This window comes from Rhinolophus sinicus, chromosome 2 (assembly GCF_057876585.1).
Source record: "Rhinolophus sinicus isolate RSI-liver-muscle chromosome 2, RSI-T2T, whole genome shotgun sequence".
In the NCBI taxonomy this organism is placed as follows: domain Eukaryota; kingdom Metazoa; phylum Chordata; class Mammalia; order Chiroptera; family Rhinolophidae; genus Rhinolophus; species Rhinolophus sinicus.
Genome location: NC_142502.1, coordinates 39,876,400 through 39,898,908, shown reverse-complemented (window position 1 = coordinate 39,898,908; position 22,509 = coordinate 39,876,400). Strand labels below are relative to the sequence as shown.

At 38.3% G+C, this 22,509-nt stretch overlaps 1 protein-coding gene across 2 annotated transcripts in view; it reads left to right on the top strand.

Moving 5' to 3' along the window:
* Nucleotides 1-22,509, top strand: part of DCBLD1 (discoidin, CUB and LCCL domain containing 1) — a 64,029-nt gene that overhangs the window by 23,815 nt on the left and 17,705 nt on the right. For both annotated transcript variants that reach the window (XM_019741352.3, XM_019741350.3), the window contains exons 2-5: nucleotides 1,595-1,807; nucleotides 15,986-16,120; nucleotides 17,509-17,560; nucleotides 21,473-21,545. In XM_019741352.3, the coding sequence (XP_019596911.3) occupies nucleotides 1,595-1,807; nucleotides 15,986-16,120; nucleotides 17,509-17,560; nucleotides 21,473-21,545 (473 nt within the window). The remainder of the gene's footprint in view (nucleotides 1-1,594; nucleotides 1,808-15,985; nucleotides 16,121-17,508; nucleotides 17,561-21,472; nucleotides 21,546-22,509) is intronic.

The window sequence follows — 22,509 nt, the reverse complement described above, 5'->3', positions numbered from 1 at the left end:
TTCTAGTTCCTGTCATTATCCAACCAGGTTGACTCTCTTTTTCAAATACCTCTTTCATTATCTCCCTTCTGTGAAACTTCTATGGGTCCCTGTTGCCTACCATATAAATTCCACAACTTCTTCTCCCTATAGCTCCTTGTTTCATAGGCATTTTATCTTAGCTGTCCATCTACATTTCCCCCTGGCTAGTCTCTAACCACTTCTCCTTAAGGTCAACTCTCCTCCCCCAATCCAATCTCCTGGCCAGGGCTGCCCAGAATCTTGTGGGAGTTTCTGGATAATGCGTGGATCCTATCCCTAGACCTTGTCTGCTGAAATGAGGTAGATTCTGGAGTTCTTTGCCCCACCCCCCCATACTTTTTTTTATTTTATTTTAACAAGGCCTTCATTATTATTTGAGCTGCAAGAAGGAAGTGGAGTAAAGGAAGCTCCCAAGTGACTGCTCTAGCTAGGGAAGAGGAAGGGGAAGGAAGAAGGCTGCCTTGGTCTTCAGATTCTCAGGATGCGCTAGTGGGGGCTTCGATGGAGAGGCCGTGTTTGACTACTTTAGAGAGTTCCTTCTCCAGCTGATCTCTGCAGCAGAATTTCTTACTTTGTTTATGTGAAGCCATACTAACCACAAGCATTTTGCAATTTGAATGCAATGTATGCTCATTTGCCTTGCAGCCCACCCACTTATGTGTGCCATTAGCTATTTGACTGATTAACTTGGTCACTTTAATCCACTGGAACAACTTGTCGGTCAATTGATGAACTTCCCGATTCAGAGAAGCCTTAAGAAAATTTCTTGTTTTAGTGAAGTAGTGATAATTCACTGACATAGATTCTCTTTTGTCTTCCTCAGCACTTGGTTTCATCTCCCGAAATGGCACATAGCACCTAGTGTGTAGTTATTTGAACATGGGATTATCTCCTGTTGTGCTCCGAGTTCTGTGTAATAGCCACTGCTGTGTTCTGGTGTCTCCAATAGCACCATGCCTGGTGTGTGACAAGCGTTCAATACAGGAGATCTTTGACATTCTCTAACAATTCACCCTGAGCCTATCAGGGGCCATCAAATCTGTGACCGTCATTAACTGACACATGAATGCCCAGTGATTGTTCGTCCCCAGCTAAATGACAGGCTCTTAAAACCCTCTCAGCCTGTCTCAGATGCGACCAGTGGCATACATTTTGCATTTTATCTTGTTTAATCCGCACAGTCACCCTCTGAAGTAAGCAATATTATTTTCTCCATTGTAAATTTCCACATGACATTGGCTTGCTAATAGCCAAAACCACAAATGGCAAATCTGTAAATGCCAAGGCCCTACTGTGCAAGTTTGGGTGGGTAAATAGATGATTAGAAAAAAAATAATATGATTAAATGATGTGTTTGCTAAGGGCTTTCCATTCTAAAATATGAAACATTTGATCAACAGTGTTCAGAAGGTTAAACTGGGAAACGAGATGAAATAACCTGAAACAGTAGATACTGTTTAATAATTTAATCTTATTTTTTTATTTTTTATTTTTTTAGCTTTTCCCTCTCTCCAAAGAAGGTTCTTATCAATAAAAATTAATTTCACTTCTTTTATTCTCTTTTCTTTAACAGGTGATGGCTGTGGGCACATAGTGACCTATAAGGACAGTGGCACCATGACATCTAAGAATTATCCAGGGACTTACCCCAATCACACTGTTTGTGAAAAGACGATCACAGTACCGAAGGGGAAGAGATTGATTCTGAGGTTAGGGGATTTGGATATTGAGTCCCAGACCTGTGCTTCTGACTATCTTCTCTTCACCAGCAATTCTGATCAGTATGGTAAGAAAAGAGATCTAGGTTTCTGTGAGCATGAAACATTTGTGGCTGTGGGGGAAGGGCTGCAAGTTGTGTGTTTCTGAGTATGATAGCCTGGGAACATTAGAAGAGAAACTTGCTTTATATAGACTTTTGGGGTAGCTCACATGGTACATTTGCTTTATAAGCTGCAACAAAGACATTGAAAGAAATGTTAGTGTTAGCCTGGTGTGAGTGTCTCAGGAGCTTTGTCTGAGTCTGTATCTTGCTGGGAAGAGAACTGGAGATGTGTGGCACTTGGCTAAAACATCTACAGTTCATTCATTCCTGTGACAAATATTTATTGAACAGTGATCACGTGTTCAGGAACTCTGAGAAGAACTGGTGGGATATAGTAGTGAAAAAACAAAAGTTCCTTCTTCGTGGAGCTTACTTTGGTAGTGAGGGGAGGTTGGAAAATAAGTGCACCTGTAATGTGAGATAGGGCGTGAGAAAGAAAAGTGAATTAAAAAAATAAAGCATCCTCAGGTGACACCGAGCCTGCTTTTGAATGTGTGCTACTTCAAATGGGATAGTTAGGAAGTCTTCTCCAGTAAGGGGACATTTGAACAGCGACCCAGATTAAGTCAGGGAGTGGGCTATGTACATATGTCTGGGGTCAGAGTTTTCTGGGTAAGGGAACAGCCAGTGCAAAGGACAGTTTCCCAAATAACCATTTGAAATTAAGCTTTTTGTACTTTGGTGTGTGCTGTTATCACACTGGCATCTGAAATCACCAAAACAGTGATCCTACAACTCTAAAACCAAGGAAACAACTTGAGTTTGGACAGTTTGAAAACAAAGACAAAATCTTATATACAGGTTCCTTTGAGATTAGAGACTTTCTGAAATTCTCTCTGTATACAACTCCAAAAATGATATAGGTTGTAGGTAAAATTTTATGTGCCTCCTAGTTCTACAGGCAGTTTCTGAAATACACAGCGTTTCAGGCTGTCTTACATTTGGCCCAGAGTTGTTTCCCCACTCAGTGTGCCTTCCCCCACCCACCCCACCCCCCACTGCCCCATGGAGACCCAGAGCAGCCCTGAGACACTATTCAGAGGTCTAAACCTATCAAGGCCCCATTGGGGGGGGGAATCTAAGACTTTTCAGCCCTGGGAATATTATGTCTATTTTGATGATGGTTAAATTAACTCTGAAAGAGTGAAGATGGTTTCATATAATTGTTTACAATTTTTCAACTCCAGTTTGACTCAAATGGGAAAAATGAGAATTCCAGGGACGCATAAGGCTCCTGGGAACACTTACTGTTCAGTTACCTCTGGTAATCGGATATGTATTAACTTCTGGAGGGACTCTTTAGGGAATCCCTCATTAGCCAGGAAATTTCGTTCCCATTCAGAGAAGATTGAGTGTCAGAGCCCCAGTATAAAGTGTGTGGCGAAGGGCTGCCCATCCAGAACCCGCTTTTCCACTCCACTATGTCTCTGGGAAACATCTACTTTCCTAGAAGATAAGCAGTTAATTTCTACCTGCTGACAGAGCAGCAGAGGAATCGTTTGCTCCCCTGTCAAATCAAAGGCCAGGTGAGAACTAGAAAGTAGAGCAAACTGCCCCGAAGCATGATTGGAGAATGCATATAGCTTTCCCCACTGGGTATTTACTCCATCGTCTTTGATCTGACACAAATACACAGAAAGAAGACAAAGCATGGGATTAACTACACGTTAGGAGCTAGGTTATGAGGTGGTCATGATGGGCCTCAGGGGGCTGTCCTCTACATTTCTGGATTCTTGAATTTTCAAGACTTAGCCTCCTCCCTGGGAAATGAATAATGAATTACAAATTCACTTGTAGCAGTGAAGCCAAGTGAATTAAATTTTCTCTTTAAATTTCTTCTATATACAGTTATGTTTGTCTTTAAGAAACAGAATATATGCTCACTGTAGAAATAAACATATTTAGTGTCTCTTGTATGCCTGGCATATGCTTGGCCCTTACATAGATTTTTCTGGGATTTTTACATCTACCCTGCAAGGTAAATATTATTAACTCCTTTGTATAATACAAAACTGCAGCACAGTGAAATTTAAGTAATTTCCCGTAAGATCACACAGCTAGTTAGGGTTGAAAGGAAGATTTATATCTGTCTCTGTGGCTCGAAGACATCTGTTTCCAGATATCTGCTCCTCTCTCCTGGTCCTGCCACCCAAAGAAAACCACAGCAAATTATTACCCTTCCCCGGTGACCAGCCCATATTACATCATACAGCAATTTTGTATAAAATGCAGGTGTAGTCAGTAGTTTTGGTTGGGGATGTTTTTTTAAGATAAAATATTTAATGATGCTCAGATTTTCTTTTGCGATTGCTTTAAAGATTTTCTGATCAGTCATGCTAACGCAAATCTAGCAGACCAGGATAGGAAAAATTAGTAATAAAAGGACTACATGGAAAGGAAATTAGAATATTTCAATCCTATAAGCATATTTAAAAAGAATTAAATAGTTTAGGGACACATGTGGCAAGTGTACACATACATATGCCATATATGTTACATGCAAATGTTTGTACCATTTGTAGTTTTGAATAGTGTTCTGGGAGTAGCCACTTTTTCACATCTATATGTAGTGCTTACAATATTTAATCCACTAACTTGAATGTAGAAGATACTCAGGGAATAAATGATTTTTTAAAGTGAATTGACAAGTTCAGTGACAAGGAACCAGTTAAGTAAAACAAGTTATAGTTACTTGGGATATTAAACAGTTATTTGTTTATAAGACTGTTAACCTAGAAAGCTGCTTATGATATAGTGTTAGAAAAATATGAATATACAGTAATGTTTTAATGACAGAAAAAAACCTTTGAATAAAATAAGACAGAACATAACTGTAGCAAAATGCTGAAGTATGACTTTAGAAGGTTCAGCTATGGGTATTGTCATCTCTTTTTTTCTTTAATAAACATGTTTCTTAATTTAAAAAAAGAAAACAAACAAATAGGTTTCCTTTGACCAAAACCACTAGCTAAACATATATTTTAACATAGTTAAAACAGTTCTCTGGTTGGTTTGAACTTCCCTGAGGAGTGCAGGCTTCAAAGAAGGAGGAGGAGGGGGCAGAAGTTCTTTGTCCTGCTCTGGAACTCAGGGAGTGGGCATTCCTTATGGGCTGTTGCCCAGCTCCCTGGGCGGGTGGGAGGCCCCTCTGTAGCCAGTGTGGCCACAGGAGCCTGCAGGACTGCGAAGGGAGGGCCCTAGCGTCAGCCCTCCCAGGGTCCCAGGAACCCACGACACTATTGGGCTGGCAGTGGAGGGGCGTGCCCGCTGAAGTGCAGTGGGGGGGAACGTGTGTTCTGGAATATCTCCTGAAATTCCGGTATCCGATGGCTCTAATGATTACATGTGTGGCTGAAACAGCTGAATCGTTTTAGTTGACCCAGCTCAATTTTTTAAATTAACTAATTAGTTGCTGAAATCCACTGCCAAGAGATTTTAAGGCTCAACATTATCAGACTTTTGAATATGGAGTTAATGTTTTGAAAAAGAATAATGTTTTCTGGCATTGGTGTTTGTAAGCTCTGCCAAGAGTGGACATACTTGGGGTGTGATTGCATTAACCATTGTGAGTGTGCTGAAGTTGTACAGTTTTCATGATGATGCCGTTCATTTTTAATGGTTCATCCCCATGCCAGTTTTGTTTGGTTGATACACTTGGGTTGCTTTTATAATCCACATCGTGATAGCAAAATGTACTGTAAGCAGTGTGCCCACACCAGCTTTCACAGTAATCAAGCAAAATATGCAGTTGATTTCATTGATGTGAAAAGGCTGGTACGTACAAGATGGAGTTATTCGTCTTCTGTTTGTTGTGTATTACAATAATGGCTGATATTTCAGATTCAAACATCAATGAAAAGAATGTACTTAGCTATCTATGGCTGAGTTAAGACACTGACTCTACCCTTGAAACAGCCAAGAAGCAGCAAACTTGATAAAGTATATCAACTTTACTTTAGAAAATGTTTTTTTCAGAGCAAAATCAGTTTTTAAAGATATTTTTTAAAAACAAATTTCACTTTTATACTTAATGAAAAATTTTGGATATAAAATATATATACTGACTTTCAAGATCATGTGTGCTAATATCCTGGTCAAAAAAATCTTTGAGAAGTATCATACTTTGCCTAGTAAAGATTGTTTTCACTATAACTGAGGGATTTCTAGAGTTTCATTTAAGACCAAAATAACTGAAGTAACTGAGACTCCCTCAAAAGAAACACTAATGTCCTTTTTCTTGTGTAGAATCCAGTCCAGCATCACGAAGCATTTAATTGTCATGATTTCTCGGTGTCCTCTAATCTGGAACAGTTTCTCAGTTTCTTTGTCTCTGACTAGTTATTTTGTAGAATGTCGGTTGATTTGGGTTGGTTTGATGTTCCCTCGTGATTAAATTCAGAGTATATATTTTTGGCAAACATAACATTATTACTTTTTAAAGTGATCGTGAAGGGTTGTTTCCAACAATTTCCAACATTAGAAATGGTGAGGTCATATGTCCCCCCCGGGAATAAGAACTAAATCTACAATATGTTTCTTTGCTTCCCTTTATCCTGCCTTTGTGGGGTGGACTCTTTTTTTTGCATTCAAAGCTACATTTATTTAGGTTATTTCTCATGTCTTCCCCAAACAGTTCTCTGTTTTTTGAAGAAGTCAATGTGATATGAGACTTTGAAAAGACTCAACTACGTGTTGATGCCTTCTTTATAGAGGACAATTTTAGAAAAGAAGCTCATCTTATATTTGAACACATAAGACCATAGAAACTTGAATAAGGTAGCCAAAGCTATTCTAGGGTTGAACAAAATTCATTTTTCACCTGGAATTTGAAGATTCAAACAAGGAGTCTATTTAAATAACATCTCTTTAAATGTAAAATTGTTGTACATTGCAGTTTAGATTGCTGCTTTGGTAGGGATTCGCAGTCTCCTTTTTGTATTCATGATGTAAGATAAATAAGAGAATAGTTATATGAAACATTAAAATATATTGAGCTTGGGGGCAAAGTAGGTACTATTCATGCATTGTGTCATACCAATATACCTCTATTTAAAATACTAAATATCTAACATTGTTTTGTTTATGACACTGAAGAGGGGAGGCTGTGAATTTATCCTGAAGATCATTATTTTCAACTTTACAACTCGTTAGTGACCCTGCCACCTTTACTCCCCCTCTGGTTAGGTTCCATTTCCAGTCCTGCTGACCACAAAGGACTTAGAGATTTGAATTCATTCAGAGATTTGTCTCTGCCACCACTGCTCTCTGAGACCCCAGAGGGATTGTCCTTTCTGTTTTCCTGCTACTTCAAGAAGATTGACTGGATCCCAGTTTTTCTCCTGAAAGCTGATCTTCCCAGAGTGGGTGGTGTTTAGGGTTGTTTCTGGACCCCCTGAAGAACTGCCGGGGGAGTCTCGGTGGGAACCAGGTCCTGGCTCCTCAGGATCTTGAAGGACTTGGTTCTGATGGAGTCTCCTACACTTCCCCACCTGACTCACTGTGGACCGATGACACCAGGCTGGCCTTCAAAATGGATTGAGATTAAACAGTTTTGTTTCTGTCTGGATTTTTTTACTTGTGCTTAAGAGTGTAGACTGGAATTAGACTGCCTGGAGCCAAATTCCTCCTGAGTGCTTATTTTTCAATTGCTTGACCTTGAGCAAATCACTTAAATCTTTCTGTATCTCCATTTCTTCATTTTTAAAATAGGCAAAATAATAGTATGTACCACCTAGGTGCATATATATATATATATATATATATATATATATATATATATATACACACATACACACACACACACACACACACACACAGTGCCAAAAAAATGTGCACACATTTTAAGAAAGGAAAAAACAATTAAAATTGTAATACTCAATATATACTGATAACAAAAGATGAATGCAAGTCACGTCTGTCTTCTGCAATTACAAGAGGTGGTTACCATCAGCGTCCAGACACTTCTGATTACGTCGAACTACTGCTTGAGCAACGTTGACCAAAGTGTTCACTTGTATGCATTTTTTGGCACCCCCAGCATGTGTGTGTATATATACGTATACACTTAGATATGTACATATATATACATATGTGTATGTATCTTAAAAGAATGATGCCTGCGTGACACATAATAAGCACATAGTATATGTTAGCCATCATTCTCACTCCTTTCCTCCTGCTTCCTCAGTTGTCTTGCATACAGTTTCTTCTTTGTGTCAGATGTCTAAGAGCAGAGAACACATTGGTCCCCTCTCCATACTTTGAGAACTCTCTCTCCACCAAGCAGAACCTGAGCTGCAGCAGCACATCCCACCCCACCCCTCCTGGTGCATTCCTGAGGACCTAAATTTGCCCAGTCATTCCAAGAATGTGGTAGGGGTTCCATTAGCCAGAACTAGCTGCAAGTACGGATTTTCTCCATCCAACCTTGAGAGATGAGCAGAGGACACATATTCTCTAAGCCACGGGTGTCCAAACTGCGGCCCGCGGGCCAACTGCGGCCCGCGATCCATTTTTTATTGGCCCACAGCAAATTCCAAAAATATATTTAGTTTACTTAAATAAACCAGGTGAGGCAATACGTACTTCACCTCGAGCGAGTGGCCCCGCTGTTTGCATATTTTACCGCATATAGCCCTTGGTGAAAAATGTTGAAAAAAGTTTGGACACCCCTGCTCTAAGCCCATACATAGTATGTTCAGTTTGGCTTTTTAATTTATTTTCACTGTCACTGTCAGTCCATGTCTTTGCATCGATTTCTTATTAAAAGAGCTTCCTAATTTTCCCTCTTCTTTTGCCAGTCTCCATTTCCTATAGGCCATCCAAGGTTATCTTGTTAAATATTGTTGCAATAATTTCTTTCTTTCCTTATTTTAAACATTAATAACTGTACCCCACTGTCTACAGAAACTTGTTAGCCTGGAATTCAGGGCTCACTCACTCTCTTCCCCACTCACATTTCCACCTCATCTCTGAGTTTCCTCATCTCTGTGCCTTTTCCTAAACACGGCCGTTTCATGCCCTGGTATACTTTTGATGTTATACCTCCCTCCATGTGTCCCTCTCTGTCTTCCTGCCCCTGCTTTTCTGCCCCTTCTAACACATGCACACAGAGTGAAGACAAACCAAATCTAATGCTAGAACCTTCTCTGAGCAGCTCCAGTCCCTGCCTCTTTTGGGCTCGTGTTGTTTTTCTAAGCTTTTGGTAGAGCACAAATACCAGACTGAGATAGTTATTTTAGCTTCTCTACCAGATAAGGGGTTCCTTGAGTAAGGAATTGCATTTTATTCATCTTTTAGTGCCCCCTCTTGCTTAGTATAGTCTTGCAATTACCGATTCTCAGTCAATGTTTAATGAATCAGACTGCATGTAGCTTGATTTTGGCAGACATAATACATTTTAAGAATCTGGATTTTTTTACAAAAGAAATTAGAGTGTTTTATTCATAGGTAGAAGATTCACAATAAGATTCCTCAATCTATGAACATCTTGTCAGCATTTAAAGAAAGACTTGATTGATGTAAAATTTTAGGAGTCTACTTATTATATAGAAAATACCATAAAATAGTGCAGAAGTTGCCTGCAAGTGAGCATACTATGTATGCGCTGGACCCTGGCCTTAGTACTCAGACTTACTAACTCATTTAACCCTCACGATAGCCCTCTGAGAGAGGGCCTATTGTGACATCCACTCACTAGGAAACTCTAGCTCAAAGAGGTCAAGTGACTTGCTCATGATCACTTAACTCCATCTGGGATTCACTCAGGGCATTTGCCTCCAGAGACCCCATTCTTAAGCGCTGTGATTCTTGATTTGGTGTGACAAAAACCATCTGCTCCATGGCTTGTGCTGAAGACCTGAGCTGTAGTTCTTGTTTGCCATTTGCGGGAAGAAATGGAAACTTCTGCAGACCTCCCTGGATACCCAGGGGCTATCCTGGGAATAAAATGGATTTCTGAGAAATCACTCACATACAGAGTATCAGTATAAATTCAAGGTTTAAAAATACTTCTTAATCAAAATGCTTAAGGAGGTATCATGGCCAGTGAATTTAATTGTCAGTTAAGTTAGTTGTGTTCTAAATGATTTGCGCTGTAGGAAAACCAGGAAGTTCCAGAATTGTTCTCTTACCCTTCCTGTACTTCCACCTCCACCCCCAATATTTTTTTAACCATTGTCAGTGACTTGGAAGTACAACAATGTGAAGTCAACTGTTAATATTTATATTACACTAGGAACAAGAGAAATGGGAAAAGTAGGAAATAATACTAAGTGTTTTGACTCATAATTGCAACAAGATTTCTGTGATAATATTTTAGAATGATACATGTCTGGCATACTATAATAAGATCTAATCATTATTCTTTGTTGATTTTTTTAAAATTCCAAATAGAGAAAAATATAAGATTGGCAGCTTCTATTTTATAAATGGTTTATGTCTCCTAATCCTATTATGGAGAATGCAAAATTCGTATGACTTTTAAAGACAAAACAAAAGCCTCTGAAGAAATTTCCAGATTGTGGAAAATTGTTTTGGGCCTCAAACACCTGAGAAGTAAATATTCCTAGGTGATTGGGGCTACATTGGTGGAAATTCTTGAGAAGGACTGCTTTGTTTGTTTTGTTTTGCTTTTCATGCCAGGGTAGAATTCAGAAGAATCTTAAACATATAGAAAAGTCTATTATCAGCCAGAATGTTCCCCACTAGATAGCTCATTAACATAACCATAAACATCAAGGAGAAAAAGCTAGCCGCCTCCTCCTCCTCCTTTCCCCCAAATACTTCCCTGGAGACATCACACTCTGATTTAGTTTCAGTAATTACCCTCTTTTGTGGGGAGAGAAGTAAGGGCCTAGGTGGCTTGTGAGCTCGTGTTAAGGCACTTCTTGACCTGGGTCCTATAGCCCCGAGGAAAGCCACACCTTTGTCTAGGAATCTGCCTGGTTCATTTATCCTCTGTCACTGATTTTTGTCTGGGAACCAGAGACCAAATCTCTCCAGGGATACCACTTACATTCTTACGTGACTATGGTTTTAATGGCACAGTCCAGGAATATCCCTTTTTTATGCTAATTTCCCGCCTTTTCAAAGAAAATGACCCTGAAAATTCTGTAATTTTGTACAATGACACTATTGCAATTAGCAAGCAAGGACAAACCTTGCCATTTGACTGCACTGAAAAAACAAATGGAAAATGGACCCAAGTCTAATGGCTTGGCATTTGAAGCTTCCGCATTTCTGGAGATGGTTTTATCAGCACGCCTCGGAAAACAGACCTGGGCCACACTGGGTACCACTTTCCTGGCAGCTGATAGTATGCCATGTGGCTGGCTCTGCCAGTAACACTCCAGGGAGTGTCACGTAAGCTCATTGGCATGTTCTTATCTGTCATGAGGAATTAAATGTGGGTTTCAGAAGGGGCTCATGAGGTTAACGAAGGTTTTTAGGAGTACTTTTTGTGGTATGATTTCATTTATGTCAGATCTCTCAGGAATTAGGTTTTCATTTGCTCTCTGTGTTTTCCCCACTGAGAAAGTGTTTATGGAGGAGGAGCGGTCTTTTTTTTTTTTTTTTTTAACAGTGTGCATCCATTTTGAAACAAAATCCGTTTCACAGATGAAGCAATAATTTTGTTTCGTCAGTTTCAATCCCAAAAGCATAGACCCACCTGATGTGATTTGGAACAGTTATTATCCAAACTATCACTGTCTTGTAATGTCCAGATACTTAGGCAGACAGCCCATGGAGAATGGAGCAATACTAGAAATTGCTGCCCAGATTGTCAGATGGCCAGAAAGTCAAGAGGGTTCCGGGCTTGGCTCTGGGCAGACAGTTCATTCTTCCTTGGAATACAGTTTTCTTTTATTCACACGTAGAAAGATAAAGGGTTTCCCCTCTCAGCTGCCCATGGAACAGTGGCCCCAAACGGGATGTGTTGAGAGGAACTGGCCTACCGTGCTCAAAGAAGGCAGCTCCTGTGGTTCCTGGTCCTTTATTCCTTTTGTCCACGGAATCAGTCCCTTGTCTCATGTCTGGTGCTAAATGCCATAGTGCTATTCCATTTGGTATCATTGACAGCTCTTTTCCAAAATCTAAGGCTACCAATTACGTTCCACAAAAGGTGGAAGTATTTATTTATCCTGATCTTTCTGCCTACTTGATGAAGTACCTTTCTGCTGTGCCCCAGTCTGATGGGAATTTGGGACTGCCGAGTACGATGGAACCTGCTTCGCAGACAAGGATAGAGGTGAGGGAAGGTGGGCATCAGATGGCAAGTCCACTTGTATATAACACACAGCACGGGCAGTTGTGAAGTAAAACTGGGAGAGCTACTTTTAGGTCTGCTAAAGTTCTTAAGACCCACCCAAAAAGGGCTGGGGTTCAGTCTGAGTGTGAATTGAGACAGGTTTACCTTCCAGGAACATAGCCCAGGATGGAGAATATAATTGTGTGTGTCACAGTTAGAAATCACCACGCTCTCATTTGGGTTTCCAATGAAATTGTCTTTGTGACTGTTTAAGCACAGGTGTAGACCTCTTTAAAAAGTCAAGATGGAGGATACTACCCGTGAAATATATCCTTTGGGCAGGCGTGGGTGTAGAAGGGCTTTCATAAGACTATATATCATCCTCGAGGAGTCTGGCTGCAAACTGAGAACACTGCTTAGGACAGACTTGTAAGCTCCGCCAGTGGTTTCCCATTAATTATTTTTCCCACTCACTGCCAGTCAGATTGTTCTATTTTCATCTCTTTTCCCTTTTAACTCTAGGAATGCAGTTCTTCTAGACTGTGAAAAGGAATCTTTATCTGTCAGACCTTCAGACAGGCAATAATTTGGGTGTTTTGCCAGAGGCGGTATAGCAGACAATACTCGACTTCTGTCCGCCACCCTAAACTAAAACTGCCTCCTACCATTGTGATGGTTGTCTATGATGAACCTATCAAAATATGTTTTAATGATTGCATTTATAAAGAGGGTATAGCCTATCCACTCCAGAGTTTGGTTACATTTTTGCAGCATATCAGTAAGAATGATTGGTGCCTGTGGGATAAGGGTGATTAAAAGAATATGTGTGTTTATATTTTCTTTCTTTGAACTTCTTCCAGAAATATTTGCATACCTATCATGACTTTGGAAGGATGGAACCAAATTAGGATTTTACTATATTTATGTGTGTTTTTGACTGTGAAATCATATGTATTGCACAACAACTTAATGTGATGACATACACTCTTATCTATTTGTGTAAAATGTATTCAATTTTGCAACCTTTTCTTTCAACTGTTCTATAAACATCTTTTTAAAAAATCCTAGTTATTCAGCCTTGAGAAAGGCCATCCTGCCATTTGCAACAGCATAGATGAAACTTGAACATATGCTAAGTGAGATCGGTCAGACAGACAAAGACAGGTTAGACAAAGACAAGTATGTATGATATCACTTATACGTGGAATCTTAAAAAATCAAGCTCATATAAACAGAGTACAAAATAGTGGTCACCAGGGGATGAGGGGTAGGGGGTTAGAACAGGTAATCACTTAAGGGTACAAACTTGCAAAGAGTAGTAAGTAAGCCCTAGCCTAGAGCTCTAATGCACGGCATAGTGAGTATAGATAGACAACAATACTATATTATAACCATCAAACTTGCTAGGAGACTAGAACTTAATTATTCCAACCGCTGCAAGAAATGATAATTACGTAACGTAGTAGAGGTGCTAATCATTCTTACAATGGTGATCATATTAAAATACATAGATGTATAATTAGCATGTCGTACACCTTAAATTTACAGCATTGTATGTCAAATAGATTTCAAGTAAAAAAAAAAAAATTCCAAACAAGTTCTCACTGATCATCAATTTAGACTTGTTTACCTCACTGCTTATATTAGAACTCATTGGAATACTACAGAAATTTGAGAGATTAATATCATCACCATTTGAAGAGGAATATATATATATGTTATTTCCTCTTGGGAAAAATAAATGTGGTTACAAAAATATTCTGATTTATTAATAGCAACAAGTTACTAGTTATTTTTTATTCTTAGGTTTGCAAAGCAAGTATTTTCACTTATCTTTGCAAAGAACAAAAATTTCAAACATTAAAAAAAAACAATGGGTTGCAGAAGTCAAGCACAGTGATCTGACTCACTTTGCTTTTGCAAAAATACTTATTCTACTTTATTATACAAAAATGGATTTAATATAAATTGCCTATCTGCCATGCTTGTGAGCACTATATAAGATCCATATATCGATGATACTAATGATTTGTTTTCTTGCTTTTCCACATCTCTCTTCCTGACTTTATGATATTTTAAAATGACAGGATCATATATTTTATGTCTCTTTATAATCAGTTTTGATTTTTAAAAACTGGAAGAGCGTTTAATTCCATTTCAATTCAAAGAATATTTGGAAAGGCACCACATGCCAGGTATTGTACAAGCTGCTGGAGATAAAGTAATGGATAGAAAAATTCCTAACCCCATAGGACATAGTATAAAAGGAAAGCAGACATCATTTATTTATTTCACAAATACTTATATAGCTCTCATGCTAGATACTCTTCTAAGTAATTTGCGAGTATTAACTCAGGTAAGTAATTATATATGATGAGTGTTTCCGAAGAGGGAAGTGATCTTTTTTTATTATTTGGATTTCGTTATAATTTATCAATAGGGAACAACAGAGATTTGAGGCATGAAGGAAACACACAGCATTTCTCTTTTAATCTATCACATCTCAGAATGTGAGACCTGGGCAGGGCAGAAGAGAAATCCGATCCCTTATATCAGGAGAGGAATGCGTAGTTGAGTTCATGATCTCCTGAATCTTTTAGCAGTTTGGTCCTTATGTTGGTTTTGGCTAGTGTCAACCATTTTATCCACCTTGAGTTAGAATGGTCTTTTTCTTCTCTTGTTCCTTCCTTAAACTGATATTGTCATTGTTGTTGCCCTTCAAAATCTGCTTACTAATCCCTATTTTCAGAGAAAACATTGTGTCTTCCGTACATGACTTTCAAGATGACAATTTACAAACTAAACTTTAACTTGAGTAGTGTTAGGGAGGTTTCCTTCTTTTAGCTCTAAATCCAGTTTTGTCCTTTGAAATTTTATTGAGCTTTCTATGGTTTTATAAGCAACTTCTTCTAAGAACAAGCTGTTACATTCATAACTGCATAATTTATACTATGATAGTTCAAAAGCCTTTAGAAATTATTCTGCTTTTTTATAAACTTGATTTTACAAATCAAAATAAATTATATGGGTTAATCAGAAGCTACTGTAAGAGAGAGATAAGTTAATAAACTGCATGAGAACAAGATTTTTACCATGCATTAGACAATCTTTTAATTTTGGCACTTTTTTGAAAAAAGGGAATTTGTGAGTTTCTTTGAGCAAATTTAAAAGTATCGTTTTTGTGATAACATGTTCTTCACTACCCGTCTTAGCCTAATTAGGCTGCTATAACAATACCATGGACTGGATAACTTAAAAACAACAGACACTTGTTCTACACTGTCTGGAGGGTGGGAAGTCCAAGAACATGTAGTGGCTGGTGAGGTCCCACTTCCAGGTTCATAGCCTTCTCTCTGCATCTTCGCATGGTGGAGGGGCAAGCAAGCTGTCTGGGGCCTCTTTTCTAAGGGCACGAATCCCCCACCCTCATGACTTAAGGACTGCCAAAGCCTCTGCCTTCTAATACCGTCACTTCAGGGCATTAGGATTTCAGCATATGAATTTCGAGGGGACACAAACATTGAGACAATACTTTAAGCAAATTTAGGAGGCCCCAGAATATCACTTTTACAATAACCTTTTCTTTAATACCTAATGTATTTGACCTTTGTTAGTCTTCTTTTTACAAAAACCAAAACCTTGGGTTGTTCACAATTAACTAGTTCCAGCCTCTTGCTTATCCAGAGGTAGCCACTTTCACCCACATCGCTTGTCAATATAATTAGGTTCACTATCAATCTCAGTATTAAACAAAATTTCAGTTAGGTAAAGATTATAATCTTACATATTTGTTGTCTGGTAAATTTGACCTTTAAGGGGAAAAAAATGCCATACACCAATTCTTTGTGCTGGTGTAAATTTTGAAATGTGCCAAAAATGTGCTTTGTTTTTAGGACCATATTGTGGAAGTATGAATGTTCCCAAAGAACTCTTGCTGAACACAAGTGAAGTAACTGTTCGCTTTCAAAGTGGATCCCACATTTCTGGACGGGGTTTTTTGCTGACCTATGCCAGCAGCGACCATCCAGGTATGGCAGAAGAATCAACACAAATCTGTAAATCTTTATCTGTTTAAGAATTAGTCTTGCTACTTATCACTATCTCTGGACAGAATTGTGACCTCAAATACTGAATTAAGACATGAGGGAAGAGAGGTATGCAGTGTCTTTGTAAGTAATTAGGTCTAAACTGAACACTTTTATAGAACATGTTAGATGGATCAGTTGACTTATGTGGGCGAGGGTTGATCTCATTTTCCTAGAAACCTTGGGTGGATCATCTTCCAGGCTATTGTCCTGACCCTTCTAAGGTCTGGGTTTTCCCAGGACTCCTCTCCCCATTCCTTTCTTAGCTCAGGGGACAAGCCTTTTAAGCCCTGTGTCAGCACACCCCAACCCCGCACATATGCGCGCACACACACACACACACACACACCAGTGCACCAGCATGGGAGGCATGTGTGTATGAGCAAGATGTAGTCACTGTCACAGAGTCCCCTAACCATGGAGAGCTGACAGCAGAAAAGGGAAGCATGAACACTAATGAGAGAGGAAAGCATAGTCTTTGTCCAGGCCTCTTGTATTCCAGAGTAATTACTGTGCAGCCCACTCCATGTCTCCCCAGGATCACAGAGGTGCCCAGAATTTCCACTGTTAGTCCACTCTGGCAGAAGTACTCTGGGAACATTCATTCATTTCCCTCTCAGCCAATCAGATCTGACCAATCCCAGTTGACCCCAGGATGGCCAGTGTTCACCATATGTTTTCCCCTAAGAACTATTGAAAAGATTAAGGAAAGAAAACTATTGCAGCAAGTGTAGAATATTTTGGAAACTATACTAGGTTGATGTAAATGCATCAAAATTCACAGTATCTTAGCATCTCCATTGCTGAATATTTATTCTGTTCTATACTCCAAAAGCACTCTCTTTTTGTCCTTGGTTCTGATTGATCAAAGTTGACAAGCTGTTTGTATTTCAGTAAAAATCTGGTTCTGTGGTCACTTGGATGCCCCTAAATTGTTAAACGAAAATGTTCCCGATCCTTCTCTGTGAACCACATTGGACTTTTGAAGTTGTTTTCCTCCTGCCAAGGCTGGTTATACACATGATCTTTGAAGATCTTTAGTGGATAGTAATTCACCAGTGTTGGTTTTTTGTCAGAAATAGATTCTGCTCTCGTTCATAAGATAATCATTGAAAAACCATCATTGGTGGTAAAAAAGAGAAATGAAGAGAACTGATTAAATCCTGAGGCAATGTTCTCAGTTTTGATTTATTTTTAAACAGGAATTCAGATAACTAGATAATGGATAAATGCGTTTAAAATGTCTTTTTTATTTAAAAAGAAATCTTTCGAACACGGGTGTCCTAATTTCCATTCAGTTTGCTAACTGCAATTATCTTTATTTATGACAGATTTAGTAACGTGCTTGGAACGAGCTAACCATTATTTGATGACAGAATACAGGTAAATATAGGTGCCCTAGCTGTGCTGCTGTCATATGCTGCTGAACATTTTGTTTTCCTTGACATTAAACCAGAGAAAGTACCTTATTTGTACTTTGTTGTTTTTTTAAAAATCCTCTGTGTTGTAACTCACAAGGAATACTTGAAATGCTTTCTTATGTAGTAAACCAGCAAACTTTGTCTGTCACAGCCAGATAGTAAATATTTTGGGTTTTTCAGGCCATGCAGTCTCTTTTGCATCTCTTCATACAGTTTTTGTTGCCACTGTAATGAAAAGCAGCCGTAGACCATAGGTAAACAAATGACCATGACTGTGTTCTGATAAAACTTTGTTTACAAAAGACAAATGGCAGGCTGGATTTGGCCATGAGCCAGTTTGCTGACCCGTGAGTCCTACTAGTACCAATGAGCCATAATGGAGTCTAGAGTGCTTTTTTTTTTTTTCCAAGTCAAGTTGTTGTCCTTTCAATCTTAGTTGTGGAGGGCACAGCTCAGCTCTAGGTCCAGTTGCCGTTGCTAGTTGCAGGGGGCGCTGCCCACCATCCCTTGCGGGAGTCGAACTGGCAACCTTGTGGTTGAGAGGACGCACTCCAATGAACTGAGCCATCCGGGAGCTCAGTGGCAGCTAAGGTCAAGGTGCCATGTTCAATCTTACTTGCAGGGGGCGCAGCCCACCATCCCTTGCGGGACTCGAAGAGTTGAACTGGCAACCTTGTGGTTGCCCACTGGCCCATGTGGGAATCGAACTGGCAGCCTTCGGATTTAGAAGCATGGAGCTCTAACTGCCTGAGCCACTGGGCCGGCCCCTAGAGAGCATTTTTACCTGGCCTGCAACTGAGAGTGACTTTTGTAATTTTTTCGCTTTTGGAGGGGGTTCATGTTTTTTCTTTCCCACAAAAGAAAAACCTGAGGATAGGAGATAAAGTTTTTCATCTCAGCTTTATTCTAACTGGAAAAAATTAATTTCTTTGATGTACTTTGCCTCATCTATAAGTAGAGCAGGATTTCTCAACCTTAGCACTCTTGATATTTTGGGTTGGATGATTCTTTGCTGGGAAGAGCTGCTCTGCTGTGTGTGGTTGGATGTTTAGCAATACCTCTGGTCTCTACCCTCAACTTGCCAGTTGTAGTAACCAAAGATGTCTCCAGACATTGCCAGATGTCTCCCTGTGGGTGAAATTCACCCCCAGTTGAGAACCACTGGTCTGAAGATCATTGCCAGCAACAACACTAACAAAAATTCTAACTCCTTAGAGTGCTTTCTTAGTGCCAAGTACCGCTCTCTGGACTTAGCATATAAGTAACTCATAGGATTGTTTCAGTATACCTACAAGGTAGGTTCTGTTATACCCTGAAAACAGAGGCACAGAGCGATTAGGTAACTTGCCCAGGCGTACACACTGAGTAAGTATACCCAGAGCAGGGTCAAGAGTTCATGGTCCTATCAGACATGCTAATAAATGAGATTATTGTATATGTAGAATCAACTCCAGTGTTAACTAACATAAGTCTAGTAGAGAAAAAAAACAAAAATGAAAATGACCAATAATTAAATGTGTCACCCTGTAAAGTTGCCGTTTATCCAAGATACACGCCAACATTTTCTGAGATCTTTCCCTCCATGCCTATACATTCCAGTGGTGAAACAGCCTCGGGGCATCAGTGGTCATTTGCTGTCCTCCTAAAGAAAGGCATATACTCAGGCCTGCAGAGTGAGGTTAGGGTTTCAGATCATCCAAGCTGTAGCCCTGCTGCTTTGTAGTGTTTAGGTAAAGATGAGGTATGATGACTCGTACAGGTCCACAATCCCTTATCTATAATTGTGAAATGCAGAAAGCTTTAAAAGTAAAAAGGTTTTTGTGACTCATTTAGTGGCAATATCCGACTAACGTGATTTTAAATTCATTTGACAGCAAGTTTGGACTAAATTAAGGAGTCTATTTAGTCTTTATGTATTTGACTTAATATGACTCTTCATGTATTTGATACAGCAGTATTAATGTTTTTGATTAATATGTGCAGACCTTACTGGGATCTTATGTCATACACATCATTGGAACTGTTTTACTCTTCTAAAATCCAAAAAAATCTGAATTCTGAAAATAAATATGGCTCTAAAGGTGAGGATAAGAGACTGTAAACCTGTAAAAGGATTCCCCCTTATTTTTATTTCTTGACTCCTTGATTATTGCTGCAGTGCTGGACTCTAGAAGGCCAATGGGAAGGAATTGTGAGACATTTGTTTGGGCAATTTAGGAAATTAGATGTTGTTACTCATCTAATTTGCTAAGTCAGCAGGAGGAAACTGAGAGGAAATGAAGTAAAAGCAACTTCTATTTTGGAATCTGTTTGGGCTGGTACATTCTTTTTAAACAAACCAAGTAAACATTATTGTAATGTGGTATATATAGAAACAAGGACATACGGCATTCACTTGCAAAGTTGTCATTGTCCTTATAACATTTTGACTTTCTTTTTCCATGTTTTTCATAGACGTATAACTGTCCCTCATAGCTTTTTGATAATGTTGACACTTGAAGAAACTACAGATGAGGAAACTGAATTTAAGGGGGATTATATGCACTATTCAGGGTCGCACAGCTAGCTATGTAGTACCAGTGCATGGATCACCCCACCCTAAGCCCCTCCAACCGTGTCATATGCTATAAAATGTTTCTGGAAAGTTTCTTGAAAACTGACTATTAAGTAAATGAAATCCTAACTTTAAAAAATTTATATATTTTTAGTCAAACTTATAGAAACAGAAAGTATATAAGTAGATGCTAAGGGCTAAGGTGTAGGGGAGATAGGAAGAGGTTTGTAAAAGTGTACAAACTTTCAGCTACAGGATGAACAAGGTCTGAGGATCTAATGTATAACAGGGTAGCTATAGCTGATAACACTGGATTGTATAATTGAAATTTTCTGAAAGAGTGGAACTTAAATGTCCATATATTAAAATATGTGAGGTGATAGCTGTGTTAAGTAGATGAGTAACATATATCAAATCATCATAATGTACACTTTAAATATCTTACAATTTTATTTGTCAATTATACCTCAGTAAAGCTGAAAAAATATATAACCTTTTTTTCTGATTGCAAAAGCAATTCCTAGCTAATGTAGATCATCACTGTCCAATACTAGCCGTGTGTGGCTATCAAGCACTGAAATTGTGGCTCGTTCAAATTGAGATGTGTTGTAAGTAAAAGATAAACTACCAATATTGAAAACAGTACAAAAGCAAAAGGGCTGACAATATTTCATTAAAATTTTTCCTGTTCATTACATGTGAAAATGATAAAATTTGAATATATTGGGTTGAACATAATATATTATTAGTTTTTTTTTCTGTTTCTTTTTACTTTTTAATGTGGCTACTAGAATATTTAAATTTACGTAGGTGGCTTCCATTATGTTCCTGTTGGATAGTGCTAGTAGTGTGAATCAAGATATTACAGAGTTAAATAACACCAAAAATGAAAGTTCCTTAAAATCCTACTAGAATCCAGAGATATAATTTCTTGTCTTCTTTTTACCCATAAAAAACATAAGTTATTTTATATATTTTAAGTATATCTTTTTATAGAAACGAGATCATGCTACATATAGTATTTACAAACTCTTTTTTCTTAAAAATATTTCTTGGACATCTTGAATCAATTAAGATGCATTAGGGAAGCTCGTTGTTTAACAGTTTAAAACAAATCCTTATATAACATAATTATTGTATAAAACTTGCTTTCAAAACATTTTAGATTAATCCATGTTTTCATAAATCAGGTTTCTGATTTGTTATTAAAGCGAGGTATTCTCTACTGTGGAGGAGAGTAAATAATTTTAAGTATAATGTAATACTTTTGAATTTAAGTATAATTTAATAAAATATAAATTCTTTATTTTCTTTTTCTAGCAAATTCTGCCCAGCTGGTTGTAAAGACATAGCAGGAGACATATCTGGGAATGTGGTGGATGGATATAGAGATGTAAGTGATTGAGGGTAATTTTACGGCAGGGAGGAAATTAAAAAGAGTAAGTGATTGCTGCTCTGCCTAGATTCATTACAAAGTAAAATCAGATAAGATATAAAACTCTGTAGATAGATGCAAAATTCTCTCATTTCTGAGAATAAATGAAATAAAATAATAAGTATAAAAACCAAGGTTATTCATGTACTCATATTTATTCCTGTTTTTAGCATTTCTCATTAAGCATATTGTAAATGAAATGGTAAAACAAAACCCTTCAACTCCTAAGAATATAATTCCATCCATTTTTAAGAGGCCACCTTTTTGTTATAATTTATTTCTTTATTTTAATGCTCCATTTGGTTCACGTAATATTAGCCAAGGACATGAACACTCACCTCACAAAATAGTGATATTGTGTCTGGGACAAGTGAAGCCATCTGCCTTGCTCTTATATATTATTCCCCTCCTTCCTTGCACCCCAATTTCTTATGCCTAATGCACTTCCTGGGTTATACACACTTTTCCCAAAGAAAAATAAATTAACAAGAAGTAATTTTTCTAAAATATGTGTCCTGTCTCTAGATTCACAATTCTTCATTTCTTACTGTTTACTGATTTCTATTTTGGAAATCTGTTACCTGATTTTTAAAAATTTATATTGTCATTTAAAATAGGTTTACAGCCTATGGGAATTGGCATGAGTTATCAGAAATGTCAAAATCTGTTGAGTGATGGGACTTTTCTAAGAGTTATTGATATGTGTCTTCATGCATCAGGGAAAGATACATACATTCTAGAAGATTGATAATTCATCTCCAACAGGGGGAAGGAAATCTTAGCTTTAATTTTTGCTTTTAACACATTCCGATTCTAGAAACAGCAGATTTTGGTTTTTGTTCTTTATCTCCTTTTCCATGTATTGTTTTTATTTATAAGATTGACACAGGATAGTCATTTGGCCTATAAATTGTTTGAACCT